The sequence below is a fragment of the Fusarium oxysporum genome, chromosome 5 (assembly GCF_000149955.1).
Source record: "Fusarium oxysporum f. sp. lycopersici 4287 chromosome 5, whole genome shotgun sequence".
In the NCBI taxonomy this organism is placed as follows: domain Eukaryota; kingdom Fungi; phylum Ascomycota; class Sordariomycetes; order Hypocreales; family Nectriaceae; genus Fusarium; species Fusarium oxysporum.
The window spans coordinates 365,306-386,303 of record NC_030990.1 but is presented as its reverse complement, the minus strand read 5'-3'; the positions used below and the strand labels follow the sequence as shown (position 1 = coordinate 386,303).

Genomic DNA, 20,998 nt, shown 5'->3' with positions numbered 1-20,998 from the left:
GATATAGTTTAGTTGTTGCCGGGATCATCGGGAAGTGCTCCCCGATACGTTGATGACTTGTTCCCTATGGCGCGGTGTTGCGGGGCAACTCCAAGTGAACAACGACCGGTTACTAATCCAGGTCTACAGCAGCAGAGCTTTTTAGTTCCTTGTGACACATAAAATTAATCTTCAGCTTATAGAAGAAGGTCAGCCTTGTAGTCACGTAGCCTCGTCTTTCCGAGGCGTCTTCAAAACCTCCCTGTCATCTACACCGCTCTCACGCGGAGTTTAGGCCCGCGAAACGATCAACTATTACTTGGACGACTATACATGGCAGGACTTATGATAGATAAAGCAACATCTTTCAATATCAGGAATAGTAAGCTTTAAATTGATCACTACGTCGACTGGGTCAGGCTCTCCAAAGCAGAAATACAATACAAGATCCAATTGCACGCGGTGCGCGAAGCTTCTCCCTGCGCTCTTCGTCGGCGCTGTATCGGTAATACCCAATCATGGGATCGGCGTAAGGGATCGAAATCTCGTCTTTAATGCGGTAGGTGTGGACATACGAATCTGCGAGGCGGACTCGGCGTTGGCCATAGTAGAAAGAGAGGGTTGCCCTAGAAAGGTTAATCCGGCTGGTTCTGGTGCATTTGAGTAGGTCTTGAAATACTTGCTGAAGGTAATAGGGCTTGTTCCGTTGCGAAGAAGGAGGTTCTCAGCCCAGAAGAACTTAGAGCCGGGGACGACTCCAACAGCGAGCTTCTTAGCCAACACGGCAAGGCGTTCGGCAGTTTGGGTATCGAGACTCCCAAAGCCATGTGCATCGTCAGTCTCGATCCGCTGGAAATTGCAGTTTACCATGGAGAGGTGATTCGCAGTCCAAAACCTGGGGTGGATCGCGAAATCCGGGTTCTCGACACTCAGGCTGTGGAATGACTTGATAGTTGTGTTAGGCATGATTAAATTCAGCGGCATTGCTGCTGGAGATTTGCTTGCCGAATAAATTATTTTCCTTGGTATATTTGGGAGAAAGGGGAGAAGTTGTATAAAGTGGAAAGACTTGGTGGGGGAAGGGTAATACAGTCAATCTTCGGTACGATTACGCGGAGCTCAGCGTCGTACAACTGCTCAAGTATCATTGGCAGCCAATTTGAATCAGGCACGCTGTGCTGCAGCTTACTCGGATTGTAAACAGGGGATACCAGTGGACAGTAGCCAAGCATGGTTGGCCAGGCTCACCCTCTCCGGCTCACACTGGCTGCTCGATTCGGAGCTGTACAAGGCAGAGTCAGTCACTGAGCGTCACTTGGTGTAAATATCGGACAGGGCGCAGGTCACGTTCAAGTCTACGGCCGTTCACAGAGCTCGCCACAGGTTTCCCTGTCCCTCGATGCCATGTTCAGCCAGCCAGTGGATGGATGGATTGCCATGACACCTTCATGTATAGAGCGTTGCTGATGGATCCGTTGTTCTACGACTGGGTGGTTGTAGTTATCACGTCAGCAAAGCTTCATTAGTACGCTACCCCCCTGCCGGAGTTGCCAATGTCGAGTTATCCATCTTTCATCCAAATTAATCTGCTCTGCTATAGTTGGTTTCCCCATAGCCTGAAAGTCGATATTTTTATGCTCTGTGGCATGACTTGAACCTATACCAATACAAAAGGATACACCAAATGTCAACGTTGTTCACATTTGTCGTTCATTTCTGTGGGGGACATGGAATGAAGAAGTGTCGACGTTCACTATTTCGATTTATTCTGTTAAATTAAAGTCCAGAGCAACTGATCAATTAGTTTCTATTTGTTCGGTGAAAATTGTGTTGGCGGTTGGACAGTTCCTTGAACACGGAGTGAACGTGGCTGGACTAGTCAAACGTGAGATTCAACCATGAAAACTAAACGATTGCTGGAACGAAACATAAGTGCCCAGGCCTTGGAACCAGCAATTCGAGTAGGTCTACTTTGGCAGGAAGCCTTAAGTTATAAACAGCAACAATGACCACGCCTAGACTGGCAGTGACAGTGTATAGTTTTTTACTGGCGCTCATGTTAAATTTACTACAGTGATACAAAGAACATATCTGCTATTATTTTACTGAGACATATGCAAGGAATTGCCTTATTATTCTGTCAGTTATTTATGCTTGCTCAAAAGTGGACTCAGTTGTTTGGGATTCTCAGTTGCCCAAGTATCCTTTGCACAAACATCATCACAAAGTAAACCAAAATGGCAATTAGCCATCACCAAACTTGCCAATAGGCAGAATACCTCAGTCTGAAAAATAAATACCAGGGTATCGCGTTTTTCAGTCCACTTTGGCGTTGCATTGACGACATTACTATACGTTGTCTTACAAGATCTTCAAGAACACTATCCTGTTATTGCAAATGTCTTGGCAAGTACTATATTCTCAGAAGACCTCGATATGCCATCTTCTTACTTTGATTTCTTAAAAGACGAGACGAAATACCGGGAATGGTCGAAACACGGAAACTCGTTGTTTAAGAAACATATAGCACCCGGAAGTAAATGGGACGTCGGGCACTTGGCCGCGTGCCATATCATAGTCGCTGGGAAAGGAAATGAATGCCTCCCTCTATTGGACAACATCTATCGCAGAGCAGGAAAAGAATTTGCAGCAGGTGATGAAAAGAAAGAAATGACGGCATTCACTCACATCCTGGCCCAAGAGCATCGAAACATGCGAGAACATGCTCTCATACGAGAACCAAGGGTGGGCGTTAGCTTGGCTAGATTTTGGGTAGCGCTCAGGGATGTCAAAACATCCAACGCCGACGGAGAAGAGCCAGAGGTCAGCCGGCGAGTCTCTACGCGGGTAAAGACACAAACCACCAACTTGGGGTTCATGGATCCAGAGGAAATGAGCTTAAGCCAGAGCCAGGAGAGCAAGGTATCCTTTCCATCCAGTGCCCCGATCAGTGTATCAGGGGTGTATACTGAGGAGCAAGCACCTGCGCCGGATCTCCCGGTGGAGGATTACACTGTTCAACTGGCATTCGCTGTATTGAACCACATCCTTCTCTACACGCAAGACCCTCTTTTAGACACGCCGGTTGAGATCCGCCAAAGGGAGCGATGGATTCTCAACATCAACAGCAAAAGTATCACGGCAATCGACGATGGAGGGCTGAGTTTGGTAAACGATGCTGGAACAAGGACAAAGAAGTCAGTCGTCTTGATTGAGGCAAAGAGGCGACTCGATGTCTGCAAGGACAGTAACCAGCCAGTTGTGTCCAACGAGCTCCTAGGACAAATGACATGTGAGGCACTTGGGGCGCGATCATCTGGTAGAGACGAGCATGTAGGAGACAATGTTTTCATTATCAACATTACTCAGCATTACAGGTGTTTCTTTCACTTTGCCATCACCGTACCGCAGGTCGAGGATATCTAGAATGGAGAGACACCGGGTAAAGCGATTCGTGTCACAGCGGCGAATTAGTTGGATTTTGCAGATGCATCTGAGAGGAAGGTTGTTGTCAGGAATTTATGTCAGCTGGCTAAGTACATGAGGGAAGAAGACCCCAAGTGATTAAGGCCTTGAATAATGTACAGTTACTATTCATGTTACTTAGCGAGACTAGATTAAATATTTTGCGATAGCTCAGGTCACGTACCAGTGTAGTTTTACTTGCGATATGGAAGTGGCAGATGATGCCTGGAGTGGCCATCTTGGCTCTTTGTACCGTGGTATAGAGAACATTCGTGTCATTCATATAACGCAGCTCCTACAAGTAAAGCTCTGATTCCCAAGCATAGGTCCATCTGAACAATTCACGGAAGGTTTATGTTATCATTCAATTTACGAACTTCGAGGTCATGACTTTTGATATTATGAACTGAACTATGTGTTCCCAAAAGGGAGATCCAGGAGAGCTTTGCAAGGAGAGCAATGGTTACTCACTGTTCAGAAAGGCGTGATCTGATATAACTACAATAATACGACTGTAAAGACAGTGACAGTAAGTTTCTCTCGCTTTCTCTTTGGTTTGCCACTGGAAGTCCTGAGACTGTCAACTACTGCTTGAACATATTCAAGCAAACACTTTCATAGCTGCCAGTGGAACAAGAGGGCTTGGGTAAGAAGATGAATAAGTTTGAGACTATAACTCTCTTGACCCTTCTCTCTTCTTATCATCGATCGCACTTTACATCAACACCAACATTAACAACATCAACAATATCGACGACAACAACAACATCAACAATAATCAAACTCAGTCTCCTTGTGAATCAATATCAAAGATCACCATCTACGATCAGAGGTGCTATCTCCCATTATCACACAAACGTAACCCTACTGACACGTAGTGACTCACCAGAAAATGATGGCTACCTTCCCCGTGATCACCGTCTGCACCGTCGGTCAACTCGGCTTCTGGAAGTCATCCCTCGAAAACATCAAGGAGACGTACCCACTCATCCGCGCCAATGCACCTCGTCGCTCTCCCACCTATCTCCCCCCACCCCTGCCCGTGAAGGAGAAGATGGAAGAAGTTTACCGCTTCCAGTGGGCCGTCGACGAGTGCATCGTCTTCCTCCGCGAGCACGCCACTAATGGAGAGGAACTGATGGTGCTGCGAGTCATCGAGTGGCTAGCTGCAGCTCAGCGCAACGACACCGGCCGTATCCAGCGAGCAATTTGGACTATCGACCCCGACCGCTTCCGCCGAGAGATGCGGGAGGGCCATACTCATGGTAGCAGCGGACAGGCTATTCAGGTACTGATAGTGGTTCCAACGCTGGTGGTGATGCTGGCGGCAATGTCGGTGGCAACTGAGTTGTTCTGTTGGAGCAGAATATAAAGCGCAAGGATTCTATGGGAAAATTCTTTTTGGAGGATGAGTCAACGTCTGGGGGTATTACTGCCTTGATGGATTGATGTTAGCGCAGTTCTACAGCATGATTCTGTCTAGGAAGGTCGCTTTGGAGGTTGTTGGCGTTTTGCTTAGATGACGAAATTGACGTTCGATTTTCTTTGGGAATCATCATTGCTTTTCATCATGTTTGTGAGAGATGCCGGAGAGTCCTTCTAGAAGTCTCTGTAGAGTCGATGTTGAACCTTACATCTGAGTGTAGGCGTCAGCTATTACTCGGCGACACTAAGCGAGCTCATTGTGAATGTGAGATCAAACTAACAGAGGCTTGCCACGGCACAGTGGCATTTGGCTACGAAACGATATGACAATAGTGTTTGAACAGCATTTTACTTATATATAGGAAACTAATCTGATAACTAAAACGAATGTGCTTGCTATTTTACTCGCTGTTTACAAAATCGGGAACCAAACTGCCCTGTCCCAATCAACATTCTGATTCTTGGCTTCAATTCGTTCGTGACATGTTCCAAACAGCGTATCCCAAACCCGGGTTTGCTTTCCGTAGTTGTGACTCTTTCTATACCCCTTGCGATGATGAAGGTCATGATCTTCAATGACCAACTCCATACCAACACCCTTCAAGAGCCAAGCCAAGGTCGATGGTGGCATGCCGTAGATGCGGAGACCACTGTGACCTAGAACTTCGGTAAAGGCGATGTACTGATGGCAGATCCACCATTCGTAATAGCCCAGAGGAAGACCGAGGACTTGGAAGGTCGCCCAGGTGAGGAAGGGAATGCCGACCATGTCGAAGAATTCCTGCTCGTGGTCGGCGAAAGCGGCGAGGAGAGAGTTGGGATGCTTGGTCAGATGGTGAGTGCGGTGATACTTCCATAGCCAGTCGATATCATGCATGGCGCGATGATAAACGTAGAACCAGAAATCGAGAACGATGCCGTAAAGACCGATCTGAAGCCACAGCCAAGCCCACCACTTCGGGTCGCTCATCACATCAGCAGGCGCTTGCGTCGCTCTATATGTAAGATGCGTCGCCATAAAGATCCTCGATCCCGTTGTCTTCCAAAGCGATGAAACGACTTTATCAACACCAATATCAGGAATTCCATCTCTCTGATGAGCATCTCCATCTAGAAACCCATATTCATGCCCAAGCTTGGCCGTAGCTTTGACAGAACGAACAACCGACCAGCTGAACGATACAAAGTAGAGCATAAAGACAATGAACGGATGTAGTGCTTGGCCGGTGGATGAGAGCCACGATTGATGTATAATTATCGGCACAAAGGCGTGTAAGAGAATCCAGACATGGCCTTGCCATTGGGAGAAGTGAGGAATGCGTTCGGATTTGGCGTGCACGGGAACCTCTTTGCCCGGGATGATGGGATAGGTGTTTAATACGTGGATAATTTGTTGATGGACGTTCCATTCTGACTTGTCGGCGAGTGGCCAAGTCGACTTCATCGACTGAGTCGTCGTCATCGTAAAGGTTGTAAATAGTTGCTTTGTAGTTGTGATCGTTTGACTTTATGGTGAGGTCAATGCTTCTTATCAGATATGATCAATCATCGGAGATCTCAGCCTTTAATACTTATCGATCTTGGATCAAATGCCGAGGCAAGTTTGAAGAGGGACACACATGGAAAAAGGGAATGCGATAAAGTTTCATGATCATGTGCGCTATAGCATCATCCCGCAATTCGCAAACTTAGCCCTTTACACACTTATCCACTCTCAGCAAGGGCGGCGGCACCAACACTTGGATTGGTATAGGTTATTCAGCGCCTACTTGGGCTGAAATGGATACCTTAGCCTTTCCTGGACAGTACTGCCGAACAAGCTTTAGATGCAGAGTTCAAGTGCTGTTTGGTATCAGATCATCTCGTGGGAACCTTCACATGTTCCTTCAGCTGGGCCATTCACTTTGTCGCAAACTTGCCTTGAATGGAACTTCATGACGAAAGAATGTGACGTAATTTTAGATCTGTCGATCATCCCCAACATTTTGGGCTTCTCCAACTTGTTAGAAGGTTTCACGCGAAGCTGTTTCTGGATCGTGACGATGCCGTTAGTGGATTAAGGGTCTTGTACACGATTCCTTATTGGGACTAGTTTGCGAGCGAGGGTCCGAGAAATCTGCTACTACCAAATACAGCCTCGGCTTGAGGGGATCGATCACGCTAGCTACCCTGCATACTGTCACTTAAATCACTGCTGTGTTGTCAAATCGTGTCGATGTTGATGTATATCTATAAGACTAATGACTCGATCTTGAAACTGTTGGGGTAATTGATATGCGAGACGCATCAGAATCTGAGAATATCGCTTACAACTCCTGCGCCATACCCCCGGATTTTCCCTGAACATCATGCAGTAACTCATTTGTCAAGTACCGATGTTCTTTCTGAACGCCCCAAGAAGGAAGAACACGATGCAAAGCCGAGCGAAACCCCTTGTTGGATAGAAATCCCAACGTGCCTGCAATAATAATGATGGCGTGGCCCTTAAGAGGGTGTCCATACTCCCATGTTCTTGTGACGGATGACGACCTACAAACCCCATTGTGGTGCGAAGAGGAGGGTGAGGGTACCAATGTCGGTGTACATGTTCTGGTCTACTTTGTTCAGAGTCTGCGTTCCTGAGGGGTAGTGCATGAAGTAAAGCGTGCGTCATCGCCGTGGTGGGTGTCTAGCCGGGATGCTACTCGGAATTTTAAGCCGTCTGACAAACAGCCCAGAAGTAATCATTTAGAATTAAGTGGCATCAGGCGTTGAGTTGATCGAATAACTGTAGATTCCCTTCGATGACTGATGGCAGAGCCCAGCGGTAGAAGAGTTCACGTCTTCCAATCCGCTGCGATTAGAAATACTCAAAAAGTGATATTTGTGACTGGACAGCGCTTCAAACCCATCTTGTAGTGGCTTAATATCCCCGGATTGATTACCAGTAGCTCTGAATCGAAGTGGATAGCCGCAGCAGTTGACGTAACACGCCATCAAGCGGGATGAACAAGCCCATGTGCCCACGATACTGTTGGGAATTTCAGCTTGTCCTCAACATGTTGCGAGTACACCGCTTGGCGATCCATCCCGAGTCCATCCATAATTTCGAGGAGCGCGAGGCCCGCAGATCGAGATAGAAGAATTCATCGCTTTCACATGCTATCAGAAGTTTCTCGAGTTCTTGCGAGCCTGTGTCGAAGAGGTTGTTGAGAGATTAGCGGGTGGCAGGGGTTCGGCTGGGATAGCATGATGAATGATGGAGCAAGAGCTTGGTAATGGATTGAATGGCAAGGGCGAGTTAGCGAGACCTTAAGTTGTTACTCAGTCTAGTACGGGTCCAAGTATTGAGCGTCTTCAACAGGGTCTGTTCATGCCTTATGGTCGTGAAGCCACTCAGCAGTACATAGACTCAAAAGGGCGTTCTACAGATGCAAGCATTCGTCACCCACCTCGCGACTGTGATATTGGTCGTAGCGCCATTTGTGACTCTTACAATAATGCCGCTCCTTGGCTGATCCCACCAACACCACCTTGACATAACGTACGACATTCCCAAGCTATAGTGTACACCGAGGCCGGAAAACCAGTTAGTTATCGGGATAATCTTATTCTCCACGCCGACAAGTTTCGGAATAAGAGTCCTACAAGACTTAAAACTTAGGTTCTCATCAGTACTGTCTTCTAACCGTTTCCAAGGGTGTACCATTGGAGGTGTGAATGGGGAAAAACGACGAATTTCCAGGCCACTCTGCGGAGTACTGTCATCCCGCTACATGACAAACCACAGCTGCAGCTCGAACACCCAGCCGCACGCACAACGCCCAACAACGAGTTGTTTGACACTTCCTCCTAGCGAGTATCCCTTTATATCCCTCCCTGCTTAAGCATATCCCTTATTTCTTCATTCATTACATTCCAACCTTTCACATGTTCTCTATGACCCTTCAATTTTCTCCAAATCAACCATCCGACACCACCAAAAATCAAGAGGCCTCCGAGTATTGCGCCGACCGTTATGCCTGCGGCTGCTCCTGTAGATAATCCTGAGCTTGGGTTAGCGGCTGTAATCGAATCTGTGTCTTTGTTTGAGGATGTACCAGTCGTAGTGGATCCATGAGTTATCGGTATGCTTGATGCTGATGTAATGACGGACTTGACGCTGACATTGAAATGCTGCGATTGAGCTTCTTGGCGTCAATTTCTCGCACCTTCCAGGACAAGGAAATATACTGAGTCTTCGTTATTCTTTGTGGTTCGAAGAATTTCGTGTCGAAGCATCAAGTCTTTGGTCTTCTTTGCATCATCTTACAGGCAGCTTCGTTAGTAAACAGATTATAGACATGCAAAACTCGGCGTGCCTTACATTTCTCCAAAACCCACGTGGCAACTCTGGGAGATTTGTCGAAGCTAATATTTTGGTAAAGTTGGAGACAGGCCTCTTGAAGGTCTGTTTCCCAAGCGATCCGTATTATTGTCCCATCTTCATAACGTGAGTGGTATTCCTCAATGAGATCGTCGGGGGGAGAAGAAATTTGGACTTGCAACAGACCAAAGTGGCAAATGTGGCAACTGTTTGGAAAAAGAGTGCCGTGTTATGCACGGTAACAAGCAAAAAGACCCCAAATAGGGTGTGACTTCAATGAACACCGGATTATGGCTCTTTCACAGTCAATGAAGTCTGTATCTGGGTACTAATCTGTCAGGTGGAAATGAACGAGCAATTTCGAACAGGCATGGTCGGGTGGTAGATACGTTTTAGTTGATGCAGGAGCTTATGCCAATTAAAACGAATATGGATTATTAAATGAACCAAGGCTCACATTCCTAGGAAGCCATGAAGCCGTGCAGCCGACAATCCCTAAGAGGATTAGGGTTGGCCCGAGCTGCGAACTAGTTTCCCGGGGCCGCAGAATGATAGTCTGACTTTGTTCCTGGGATTGAGAACAACTACCAGACCTTCTGATCTTTGTCCAGCAGGTGAGTTGATGGGTTTTTGCCAGCTCGTCCACCTATTTACCAGTAGCTTCAATTAAATATGCTTGAATCACAGATTAGAATCTTAATGCCATTCCATCCACGTGTTTTCCGCCTGTCAATGCGCATCCCGATTTGCCTAGCTGCATACAGAAGTGGGACGAAACACAACCAAGGGCACAACAACCAACAGAGCTTTGCATTAGTAGAAGCAATAGACCGGGTCCTGGAACCAGATGCACCAGTAGATTTCCCAGTTTGGAGGGTTGATAGGCCAAGCTGAATGAAAAAGCAAATATTGATAGATCAATGGCTTGAAAAGGGGGTTTGATAATAAATCACAGCTATGCTGGATGACATTGATTAGGAAGTTTGCCGATCAACCCTATGTATGGTACTAGTAGACTTTATGGTTAATAGAATAGAACTAGTTGGATATATAAACCATTTTTACAGCACCTGGTGGCTGGTCGAATAGTTCAAACTGAACATGCGCCCAAACCGATCAGCAATGGGGCTTCCATAACGCGCAAAGCATATTTTCTGATAGGCATCCCAGCGGTTATCTTCCTGATTATTATGGTTGAGATGCTTGCTCTGGTAGTCATATCATGCCAACTGTTGTTGTCTTATCATGGGGAGAATGCATTTTGCTACATTTAGACTGATTTGATGGCTTTTCGAAATAGGTTTCGGGCACTGGCTCCAAGTTCGAGCGACCCAAAGCGCATCGACCATACGAGGTTATGAGAACCTCTTATGTCAAGTACTCGAGGTGAGTCTGATCTCACTTATAGTCAGATTACTAATTCAACCAAGATCAAGGGCCTCCACCACACCAACTCATGAAATTCGGTAGTCCCTATGGGTACAGATTAGCACATTTTCAGTATCTTAATTGGTTAAGATATAAATAAAGATCTGATATCTTGTTAAATAGCCTTATTAGTCAAATGAGCGAGGTGGCTCTGTCTAGTGTGTACCCACAGGGACTACCGAATTTCATGACTTGGTGCGGTATGTTGCCAGATCGCCAATGTGCTCGTACAAGGCCAAGTAAACAGATTATTTACGTTGCCTCTTCATTTTCTTTCCCAACTTAAGGTGCCTCGTGTAATCCTGGACGGCTCGCCGCATATTCTGAGGGATGAGTGGTAATGTCACTTGGAAGCTCAACCTTGGTTTCCAAGGAATAGAAGTGATGCTGTTGATCCTGAGCCCCTTCTGTTCCATTAACATTCTTTCTCCCCTTCCCTACTCGCCGCCAAACGAACCATCCGATACTGCCGAGAATTAAGAGACCACCAATGATGGCGCCAGCGGTTATACCTGCCGTCGCTCCTTGAGATAGCCCAGATCCTGAATTTGTGGATGAGCTGGTCGAGGCGGGCTCCGTATCTGTCTCTGATCCTGCCGTCGATGTCGATGCGTGTTGCTCAGAGGTCAAAGTTGCCAGTCCCGGTCCAGTGGTTGTTGCTGATATACTACCAGATGTAGTCTCAACAGCTTTAGGTGAACTGACATTAAAGTACTCCGATCGAGCGACTCGGCCTTGACTGGATTTAAAAAGAGTAAACCAGTAAATAGAGTCCTCATTATTCTCTGCTAATCCGAGAAAATCATACTCAGCCAGCCAGTAACTTGGATTCGCCGATCCATTTCCTAGGCACCTGAATTAGCAAAATGAGCGCAAAGTTGAGAGACCTGTAATGCCATACTGGCTAACGATGAGTAGGCACTGGCCCCGTTTAAAGGAACTTGATGAATTTCGATGGCAATCTGGTCGATGTCTGTTTCATATTCGATCTGGATCTTGTCGCCTTGCTCATAACGTTTGTTTTTGGTCATGTCGGTATCAGAAGGCTGCTTGGAGCCCGATTCCGGAGGCTGGATGAATTTGGAGTCACAGCAGGCCAGACTGGCAAGTCCAGCAACTGTTAGAGCAAGGGTTGTTATCACACGCATGGCGGCCGGGTTAGAATTTTAGAATGCCAGATGGGATTTTTTACAGTGACAAAAGATATCAAAAGGATTGGGAACGCTCTAATAATTTATGAGAGCTAGTACTTGCGTTTTAATTGCTTTATTAGACTGAACTAAGTGGGCTTTTAAATAGACCAGACCAGGATATGAAACAAGATCGACCTGCTCGTTTCTAGATTTAGCAGGAGGCGGAAGGCAAGCGGAAAAGGGCCGCTGAACTATTAATTACCCTAGGTTTTGAAAAGGTGCTTGGAGATAAACAACTCTATTAAAAGAGAAGGATATATGCTTCGTGCTAAAGATAAGAAGAAAAGAGCCTTGAAACACCTTAATTTATTAATCTTATATATGGCCTTTAAGGTTGTTAATAGCATACTGGTTTCTGAGGAGGTTGTCGAACAAGCAGCTCAGCGGTCGCGTTTCTCGCCATAAAGCTCCCCTCATATCTCAGGATATCCAAGTTAACCCAAGGATCAGAGATCGACTTCCTCGGAAAGTTAATGTAGCCCTTTCCCGTCCAAACCTCATCGCACTTCATTCCCAGACCAACTGGAATGAATTCTTGAACAGAGGGGGGCTGACCAACGTGTGGCGAGGGGATGTTGCGGAGGTTGAGCATCCATCTGTCTGGTGGAGGCGCGTTGGTGTCCATTTGCTCAGGAACGAACTCAAACTCGACCATTTTCCTTCCTGCAGGTCTCTCTGTGCTGCCGGTGACAAGCCGAGTACCTGTAAACTCTTGAATAACACTCTTTCCCAGTACCTTGGGAAAGCCAAGGAGCTCGCGACCAGCGAAAATGGCGGCATCGTTGTCAAGAATGAAGAGAAGATTATAGTGGAACTTGCTGCCCTTGTAGGTCACCTCCACCTGATGAGCATATTCAGTGTAGGACCCAACAGGGCTCATTCCGTAGCTGAGAAACAGCGAAGTCATAAGCGGCTCTTCCTCCAGTTCGAGAACATCTGGGACAAGATGGGTGACCTGAGATGCGGCAACGCGATAAGAAATGCCTACTGCAGTAGTATTGGTGAAGATTCCTCTTGCTCTTGAGTATGCTGGGGTAAATATTGGCATTGATTCGCCATTCAAAGGTAACGTTCCGTTAGGCATTATTGCGGTGGGTTTGTGCATGTGTCAGAGGCGGTTGTGAATGTCAAAAGAGATGCGTTAATACTAATGTGTAAACATGCCTAAGACCCAAAAATGAGATTATTACGTTTATTTAAATAAATGGTTTGCTATACTAGTATGTTTTCTCCGACAAACCCGCAGTCGTCACGTTGATGCTGTTTGTTGCGTTGACCGCATACCTCGCCTTATTAACCTCGTGATTTGCTGACGTTGTCTGCAGATGGTGCTGGGGCTGAACATTTGCATGGTGGGTTGATCGAGGAGTCCTCATGAGTTTGATCAACCCACCATATGTCCGTAGTGTCCGGGGCATATGTTCCTCGGTTCGCGAAAGTCACACCACCACGATGAGCCCACTCGTTTCTTTGTCTGTCACGATCATCGAATACGCTAGATGCCAATACACCGCATTCACAATTCTGGGTTTTAGACGACTGGTCTAAGCAATTATCAAGTTAGAAAATCGTGGGGGGGGGGGTTGGGTTGGGTTGGGTTGGGTTGTATAAATCGGTTAAAATTACTGAACTGCGTTGTATATATAGAAGATAGGGTGCGAAATATATAAAGCTCTTCGTGTTCCAAGAGCGATTTAAAGGCACGTTGACACTTAAAAGTCTAACCCACGTTACTAGATAGCATTTATATAGAGTGTTAATTAAGTATCTAAAATATAAAAAAGGCAATGAAGAGCTTGCATTAAGTTTATTTTATAAGATAGGCAAATTTCCAAGGTCAGAAGCTTGATAGAGGGTGACCCGTGATGGCCCCTCTTATCACGCTATGAATCGCACTCCCGAGGGTCCCGGTAGATGTTTTATTCCTGCTTCGATGAACATGGACCAACTTCCACTTGATGCATGAGCCCTTTTTTAATTAACAAAAATGGCGCGCGATCCTTTAGATAAGACCTCACAGCACAGGCGGCGGCAGAATGCCTTGGCGCAGCGGAACTATCGTATGTTATACCTGCTAGTCTTGTGCACGTGGCTGACAGTCTGAACAACAGGCGCGCGGCAAAAAGAGAGGAGACGCATGCTGGAGAACCTAGCTATCTCTAGCATCATTTTGCCATCTACCCTGGATGTCTCATGCACGCATGGGGTAGCAGCGGCGCAGCAGAACGATCAAGATCGAGCAGTCGGACCAAGTCAGTTGACAAAAGCCATCTGCCCTACTATCGTCGATGCGGACTTTCATAGTCCAGATATCGCACCGGGATTTACGGCCTCCGACTTCTTCTCCTGTATCGATTCTTGCCCAGAGACGGAACGTCGTACTTTTTTCCTACTGATGACAAAAGAGCTCTTCGGTATCCGGGATATTATCAAATATGGTCTCATTTTCCTAGGATACCCCGTGAGCTCTTCACTTTACAACAACGCCATGCACCTTCCAATGAACCAATGGCTTCAAGACGTTCAACAAAGTCTAGGCAGCTTTGATCTCAGAGCCGCAACTAAAGCCGGCGTTAGTATTTTGGGAAAGTTAAACATACCCTCGGGTCATAATTCCAGGATCCACGAGATAGTGACATCTCCATTGAGTCACTTCCAGCCCAGAGACTACATCCTTCTCTGCCGAATTTCGTTTGTATCGGCTGTTTTCATGAATGCACGACATCTGGGAATCATATGGCACGACCTCATATCTTTTGAATCTAAATCGCCATTTCCTCGCTTAAGAGAGAAGCTCATACAACAAGAATTATTAGATGACGGCGAAGAACCTACCGAGCAGGCAGCGCAAATGCGTCTGATACTCAAGGATTACTTAAAGAACATACAATCAGACCTTGTGCCTACCCAGGCACAGCTAACCATGTCTCATCACCCAACACTGGATCTGATCCCATGGCCAAAATTTCGTTCCAAAGCCATCACCGCAGTACACTCAACCCCCCCGTTGATTGACAGAGAGGATTTCTGTCTTGACTTACTCAACGACGGTCTTCGATGCTGGGGCTTTGCTAATGGGAGCTCTTTGCCCTCCGCAGCACCCTGGGATGCCCAGAACTGGGAAGCAGCGCCGTGGTTTCTGGAGAAGTGGGAGCATCTCACTGAAGGGAGAGATGGGGATGAATGGAAGATAAGTGCTCGGTGGTGGTCTATGGGTGCTAGGTCGAGTGTATAATAGAGAGCAGGTATAAGCTTATTTTAAACTGTATTTGGAGAGAATGAGTAAACCAGAAAAATATCATGACTATTATTCTTTAGCGAGCGCGACTATTGTGCCGAGGTAAGCATCGATTTGATCATGACACCGCCAAGACCTGTAATCAACGTTTCCTGCATTAGTGCCAAAAGTGCATAACGCGTTATGCATATAACGTCACGCACAGAAGCCGAGGTATTGAGGTTTTGTAGTATTCATTGCTGAAAATCCTTATGAAGTCGAAAGAGTTCTTCGGGTCAATTACTACACCTAGACAATCTGTTAACTATTTGGACCAAAGAAATGGTGCCATAAACCAAGTTGTTGGGGTACATCTGAATATAGTGAAGAAACCGAGCCTTTTAAGACCAAGTTATATTTAAGAAGAATATCCAGCTTCCTTTGGTCGCGTCCACAAATCCCATCACATATCTAACTACGACACACTCATATCTATCATGCAGGCATTCCAATACGGTGGACCAGAATCGCCGTTTGCCCTTCAAACCCTCCTCATTCCTAAGCCAAAACAAGGACAGGCCCTCATCTCAGTCAAGGCAGCCGGCCTTTGTCATACCGACGCCCACTATGTTGACGGACACAGCATCTCTATGCTGGGATCTCTTCCAATTACTCTTGGGCACGAAGTAGCCGGAACTGTCGTCAAGCTCGGATCAGAGCCATCCCCAGTTCAAATCGGCGATCGCGTGGTAGTCGCCCTAGTAGCTCACCCCGTTGAGAAGGCAACCCGATCCACAACAATTGGGCTCGGCTACGACGGTGGCTATAGCGAATTTGCGATAGCTCATTATGAACACCTGGTCAAGATTCCAGAGGGAGTATCCTTTCCTCAAGCAGCTGTTGCCACGGATTCAATCTCCACGGCATATCACGCTGCAGTTGTGACCGCTGGGGTCAAGGAATCAACAACTGTCGCAATCATTGGAATCGGCGGCCTCGGCCTCAACGCAGTTGCGATATCGGTACTACAAGGCGCTAAGGTCTATGGAATCGATATCAACGAGGATAAACACGACGGTGCGAAAAGTTTGGGAGCGGTCGCGTGCGCCTCCAGTCTCGCGAATTTCCCCGACGTTACATTCGATGCCGTGATCGACTTTGTTGGATCCACTACAACAATTTCTGCGGGAGTTGCCGCCGTGAAGAAGGGCGGAACTATTGCGATGGTGGGTCTCAATGGACAGGGTGTGGAGTTCTCGTCACTGTTGTTGGTGACGAAGAGTATCAGTTTGAGGGGCTCATTTGGCGCGTCGAAGGATGAGTTGGTGGAGGTGTTGAAGTTGATTGCCTCTGGAAAGATCGCGCCGAAGTTGACGGAGATACCGTTTTGGGATGTACCAAAGGGATTGGAGGATATAAAGAAGAACAAAATTGAGGGCCGTTTGTTTGTCCGCCCCAGTCTGGAATAGAAGAGCATTCCATACGAGTTTTATAATATGCATCTTCCTAGCTATTTCTTAATCTTGATTATATCTTAAGATTATAACATACAATGCACTATATGCCTATTTCCTGCTAGCTTCGTCGAGTGGTGATAGGATTCTCTTAGATCCTTCGAAAGTATAAACTGCCAGGATTAGTTGCCCACGGCAGCAGGTCTCATCTACATATCCCGCTAGTCTAGCGGCCATATTTCGGCAGACGGATCAGTAGTACATGGTCTAAATGACATATCTGAAGATACAGATATCTCGGGTGCTTAAATGAATTGGTGGAGACAGGGCCTGGCTTGGAGTAATGTGTCGCCCTTGTATAGGACCCGGCTCTATTTAATAGAATAGTAACGTTTTCTCTATTGGCATTTAAGCGTCTGAAGAGTAATTCATCATGTAATATATAATGGCAGACCTACGTTAAGTATTGTACTTATACTAGGTTGTGCAAGTCCCTGAAGCGCTGCAAGAGTTTTAAGGGAGTCATAATCTTTAAAGGACAAGGCATCTAAGCGAACCTGGTACTCTCGATTGGGTCGAGATGTAACAGCTAGGAATGAATGATCGGCGCGTGTATAGACACTTGTAGCAGGTGATGTTTGTGCCGCTTAAGCGAATTCTTTGCAAAGGAGCCTGTGATACGTTGTCGGTGAAGGTGGTACTCCGTATATGGTAAATCAAAACGGTATCCTTGCAGTACAGGAAGAAAGGCCTCATCATGGTGCTTTGCAGTGATCTTGCGTGACAAATTAGTCACTGGTATAAGACTCTCTGGGCTTATTGTAACCTGTCCGAAATCAATGACTGCGAAGGAGGTTGAGGGATTGACTACCCGAAAGGCTATCAAATAACATTACCTGAGAACAAAGGCAATAGGGATGCATGCGGCATCGAACGTACAAAGTTAATTGAAGTCCATCGGTTGTTCATCATGATTTTATATGATTCGCGATATTTGACCTGAACAGTTTGAACCCATGTCAACAATCTCTGTTCTGTGTCGCGAAGGGTTCTGGGTTGGTTCACAAGTTCAATTCTGCATCACGCGAGTTGGGGACTTACCAACACCGCATGTGCAGGCAACATTATTTCTGGACATTGCCTGTCTTCTTCATAAGAAAGCCTATTCTGGTGCTCGGACGGTTCTTTTATGACGGCTATCTCTAGTCCGTTCCAAGAGTCAGATACCAGCCGAAACTAATTTGAGACATTGGGGGAATTCATGATTGATCCGCCAATTTATTAATCTATTAATTCTGAAAGGGCGTCGGCAATAAAAGGTTCCGGCTCCTTTCCGTGAGTGTCACAAGAGTTAAACTAAGTTAGCGACAGTAAGCCTCCCTAAACAACCTATTATCCGCAAAACGTGTATGCCGATCATTTTCCACCGTGTATTTTATGTCATCTCAAGCCCAGTATATACCTCTATCATGTTGAATTAAACAAGGAAACAGTGCTGGCGGCTATAGATCAACTTGGAAGTGAGTCCGAAGTCTCTCACCGTAAGTGTAGAAGATCCACGGAACTGGAGTAAAAGCAAGGCAGATAAAACCAAGCACGCTGTTACCCCAACCTAGTCCAAGAGTCGAGTACAGAGGTTCGGCTGTAAGGTCAAGGAAGGCTCCGAATGGTGAACGGACTAGCATGTTGGCCGCCAAAGCAGAAGCAGCTGCCTCGGCTCCAAACGAATCAACTAGGTAAATCTGACCAGGGATGACGACAAAAAGGGAGCCGAATCCCACAATGAATGTGCCAATGATAGGGACAATCCAGTGAACGCCATTCTCTGCTGTCCAACCATAGATGAAAAGACCAAGTGGAGTAATTGGGCCGAGCCATTTCATGAGAAGAAGACGATCCTCTGGTCTGGGAGCGGCATGCTCGTTGCCCTTCTTGCGACCAAGGAGCTTGTCGCTGAGGACAGAGAACATGAGTAGACCTAGACTCATGCCGATTCCAAGACCAAGATATGCGAGTCCAGCGACACCTGGGTTGAACCCGTACACATCTTGGAAGACGGAGGGGAAGGTGGTGAAGAGTAAGAAGATGAGGCCGAAGAGAATACCGGTGTAGAGCGATACCAAGAGGACGATTGGAGAGAAGATGAGCAACTTTAGTGGTCGGACAATAGCGCGCGCCAGCATTTGACCTGGAGTCTCATCTCTGCCCAACTTGGCGACGAGTTTCTCGTTACCAGTTTGTTTGCGCATTCGAAGAGCTTTCTTTTGCAGGATGACGGTGTAATTTGTTTCCTTCATGAGGGCAAATGTGACAATAGCGATAATGCCAGACTGGGATAACTGTTAGCAAATGGAATTCTTTACAGATCGAGCAATGACCTACCAAAATGAGGAGGATGCGAAACGTCCACCGCCACCCAACGTTCTCGGAGACGAATCCTCCAATGATGGGACCAACCACCTGAAAACGAGTTAGGCAGTGCAATACAGTGAGTGAGTGGCGAGAGACTTACAGGTCCAAGAAGCGGCCCAACAGTGAAGAGAGCCATGGCCTTCCCTCGTTCCTCCTGAACGAACAGATCTGCGACAGTGCCTCCACCAATACTCATAGGGCCTGAGGCAGCGCAACCAGCGATGATTCGAAACACGAGAAACATGGCGACGTTGGTGCTGAAAGCACAGCCGATTGTGAAGGCGATGTACACCAAGTTGCAGAAGTAATAGACGATGAGACGCCCATACAATTCTGAGAGAGGTGCAAGGAGAAGAGGACCTAGTGCGAAGCCCAAGACGTATAGACTGACTGTCATGGCTGTGACTGTGGAGTTTGTGATGTTGAACTCATCGGCTAGTTCTGCTGCTCCTGGGGCAAACATTGTCGCAGCCAGATTTCTGATTGACAGTCAGTGGCATGTTCATCAACATAGTTGGAAATGGTGAGATGCTTACGCTGCGAGAGTGAACAGACTCACGATGGCAAGATGTAAATTCTTCTGGGCCTTGGACCAATTGAGTGGATGTTCAGGATCATTTGGTCCATCCCAATCAACAACATTGGGATTCGACTGAGGCTCATCAACCATTGTTCCAGTAGCCGACAAAGGCTTCTCTTGAGCCTCAATCCCAACATCCTCCCCAGTACCTGCCTCCAACTGATCATTCTGAAAGCCTGATTGTGACATCTGAGGCGTTGTCGACATGGTTTGTTGTGACAGAAAAAAAAAACAATGGAGAGTATTTCCTCTTTGGACCAATGTGTCGATGATAAAATGTGATGTTTCTTACTGGGATGATAACGCAAAAGTTGATACGTGCATGCTGCATGCGACGTGAAACTTGATTATCAAGAGTGGATCTGCAAAACGAAAAACCTTCTCATGAACATTTGAGGTGCTTTGTTATATGGATGGGCGATGTGGGTGGGGTACACAGTAAGCTGAGTAGGGAGTCTTTCTGCAGGGCTGGAGCATCGGGCCGGACATGGACATGGGAGGGGACGGAGGATCGGAGCGGAGGATCGGAGCGGATGATGAACAGATCCGGGGAATAACAGGGATTGTGCGTCAGATGCAGAACAAATACCGTAATTTGGCTTATTCGCTCTTGGTTAGAATCTCACTCTGTCAGCACATTGTCTCTCAACGTAAAAATTAATTTGCTCCTTTTTTTCTCCGACCTCCACGGCCGCACACTTGACTCCGTTTGTTTACATTTCCCGTCCGAAACTTTATTTGTCTATCATTTCTGTCTGTCCCTAAATCCATGGCGGACCAGGAATCGCGTCCTGCTGAGTGGGGTCCTGGCAAAACACCCCAGGGCAGAGCTCGTCTACCGTCAAGCAGACCACGCGAAAAGCCACAGCTGTCATGCAACCTGTGTAGAAGGAGAAAGTACGTAAGTATGCAATGCACTTTGCCGTCCCTCTTTTCCGTTTCTCCCCGCTTTGACTTGACTCTATTGCAAGCGAATGCCCCCACGTGCTGACGTTTGCCCTGTTGTAAGACTACGATGTGACCGTCAAAGACCCTGCAGCAGCTGTGTACAACGAGAGCTCGGCCTGTCGTGCACGTACGCCTCTGACAGAGTTGCAGGCGGCGATGCGGCACAACAGCCTCGTGTAACCACACAGGACCGCATCCGCCACCTCGAGAGTCTTGTGTTCGATCTGATGCAGCAATCTTCAGTCAACCAGGGCCAGCACGGAGGAGGAACGCCTTGTTCCCCCGTAGGCAGTACCCGTTCCCCCGTGGACACTGCTGTGACTACACCCGCCGATTACGGGAGCATGCAGTCCACGGGCGGAGGAGCGAATTACGTGGGGAGTTCGCACTGGGCTGCTGTTCTCGACGGGATTGCCGAGCTCAAAGATCATTTCGATAACGAGGAGGAGGCGTCTCATCCTGATGTACAGAGTGTTGAGTCGCCTGCTGCTGACATGACTGGGCCCCAGTTGCTCTACGGCTGCCCCAAACCCGCTAGCAAGGACGAGATAC

The 20,998-nt window shown here is 47.1% G+C and overlaps 11 protein-coding genes across 12 annotated transcripts in view; 5 read left to right on the top strand and 6 right to left on the bottom strand.

Moving 5' to 3' along the window:
* Positions 1-394: 394 nt before the first annotated feature.
* On the bottom strand, positions 395-945 carry FOXG_15308 (uncharacterized protein; the record flags this gene model as incomplete). The annotated part of the gene is made up of 2 exons (XM_018395396.1): positions 395-605; positions 659-945. 2 exons carry the CDS (start codon positions 943-945, stop codon positions 395-397), a joined length of 498 nt encoding a protein of 165 aa, XP_018255247.1.
* A 1,470-nt stretch (positions 946-2,415) lies between these two features.
* Positions 2,416-3,405, top strand: FOXG_15307 (uncharacterized protein; the record flags this gene model as incomplete). The annotated part of the gene is made up of 1 exon (XM_018395395.1): positions 2,416-3,405. One exon carries the CDS (start codon positions 2,416-2,418, stop codon positions 3,403-3,405), a length of 990 nt encoding a protein of 329 aa, XP_018255246.1.
* Positions 3,406-4,339: 934 nt separating this feature from the next.
* Positions 4,340-4,816, top strand: FOXG_15306 (uncharacterized protein; the record flags this gene model as incomplete). Its single annotated transcript, XM_018395394.1, has 1 exon — positions 4,340-4,816. The coding sequence occupies one exon, from the start codon at positions 4,340-4,342 to the stop codon at positions 4,814-4,816; it is 477 nt and encodes a 158-aa protein (XP_018255245.1).
* Positions 4,817-5,281: 465 nt separating this feature from the next.
* FOXG_15305 (uncharacterized protein) lies at positions 5,282-6,480 on the bottom strand (the record flags this gene model as incomplete). Its single annotated transcript, XM_018395393.1, has 1 exon — positions 5,282-6,480. The coding sequence occupies exon 1, from the start codon at positions 6,329-6,331 to the stop codon at positions 5,282-5,284; it is 1,050 nt and encodes a 349-aa protein (XP_018255244.1). The 5' UTR covers positions 6,332-6,480.
* Positions 6,481-7,398: 918 nt separating this feature from the next.
* On the bottom strand, positions 7,399-7,503 carry FOXG_21882 (uncharacterized protein; the record flags this gene model as incomplete). The annotated part of the gene is made up of 1 exon (XM_018402256.1): positions 7,399-7,503. One exon carries the CDS (start codon positions 7,501-7,503, stop codon positions 7,399-7,401), a length of 105 nt encoding a protein of 34 aa, XP_018255243.1.
* Positions 7,504-10,924: 3,421 nt separating this feature from the next.
* FOXG_15304 (uncharacterized protein) lies at positions 10,925-11,790 on the bottom strand (the record flags this gene model as incomplete). Its single annotated transcript, XM_018395392.1, has 2 exons — positions 10,925-11,487; positions 11,544-11,790. 2 exons carry the CDS (start codon positions 11,788-11,790, stop codon positions 10,925-10,927), a joined length of 810 nt encoding a protein of 269 aa, XP_018255242.1.
* Positions 11,791-11,993: 203 nt separating this feature from the next.
* FOXG_15303 (acetoacetate decarboxylase) lies at positions 11,994-13,068 on the bottom strand. The gene has a single exon (XM_018395391.1). The coding sequence runs from the start codon at positions 12,938-12,940 to the stop codon at positions 12,173-12,175; it is 768 nt and encodes a 255-aa protein (XP_018255241.1). The 5' UTR covers positions 12,941-13,068; the 3' UTR covers positions 11,994-12,172.
* Positions 13,069-13,768: 700 nt separating this feature from the next.
* Positions 13,769-15,156, top strand: FOXG_21881 (uncharacterized protein). The gene is made up of 2 exons (XM_018402255.1): positions 13,769-13,895; positions 13,947-15,156. The coding sequence occupies exons 1-2, from the start codon at positions 13,823-13,825 to the stop codon at positions 15,068-15,070; spliced, it is 1,197 nt and encodes a 398-aa protein (XP_018255240.1). The 5' UTR covers positions 13,769-13,822; the 3' UTR covers positions 15,071-15,156.
* A 393-nt stretch (positions 15,157-15,549) lies between these two features.
* On the top strand, positions 15,550-16,521 carry FOXG_15302 (uncharacterized protein; the record flags this gene model as incomplete). The annotated part of the gene is made up of 1 exon (XM_018395390.1): positions 15,550-16,521. One exon carries the CDS (start codon positions 15,550-15,552, stop codon positions 16,519-16,521), a length of 972 nt encoding a protein of 323 aa, XP_018255239.1.
* A 1,228-nt stretch (positions 16,522-17,749) lies between these two features.
* On the bottom strand, positions 17,750-19,705 carry FOXG_15301 (uncharacterized protein; the record flags this gene model as incomplete). The annotated part of the gene is made up of 4 exons (XM_018395389.1): positions 17,750-18,836; positions 18,889-18,966; positions 19,019-19,397; positions 19,455-19,705. The coding sequence occupies 4 exons, from the start codon at positions 19,703-19,705 to the stop codon at positions 18,009-18,011; spliced, it is 1,536 nt and encodes a 511-aa protein (XP_018255238.1). The 3' UTR covers positions 17,750-18,008.
* A 615-nt stretch (positions 19,706-20,320) lies between these two features.
* FOXG_15300 (uncharacterized protein) overlaps positions 20,321-20,998 on the top strand; it is a gene marked incomplete at both ends in the record, with an annotated part of 2,882 nt that continues 2,204 nt past the window's right edge. Inside the window, 2 exons of one of the 2 annotated variants that reach the window (XM_018395388.1) lie at positions 20,321-20,399; positions 20,508-20,998. In XM_018395388.1, the coding sequence (XP_018255237.1) occupies positions 20,674-20,998 (325 nt within the window). Of the gene's footprint in view, positions 20,400-20,472 lie in introns of those variants that run through there. The other variant, XM_018395387.1, reaches the window with a different exon arrangement.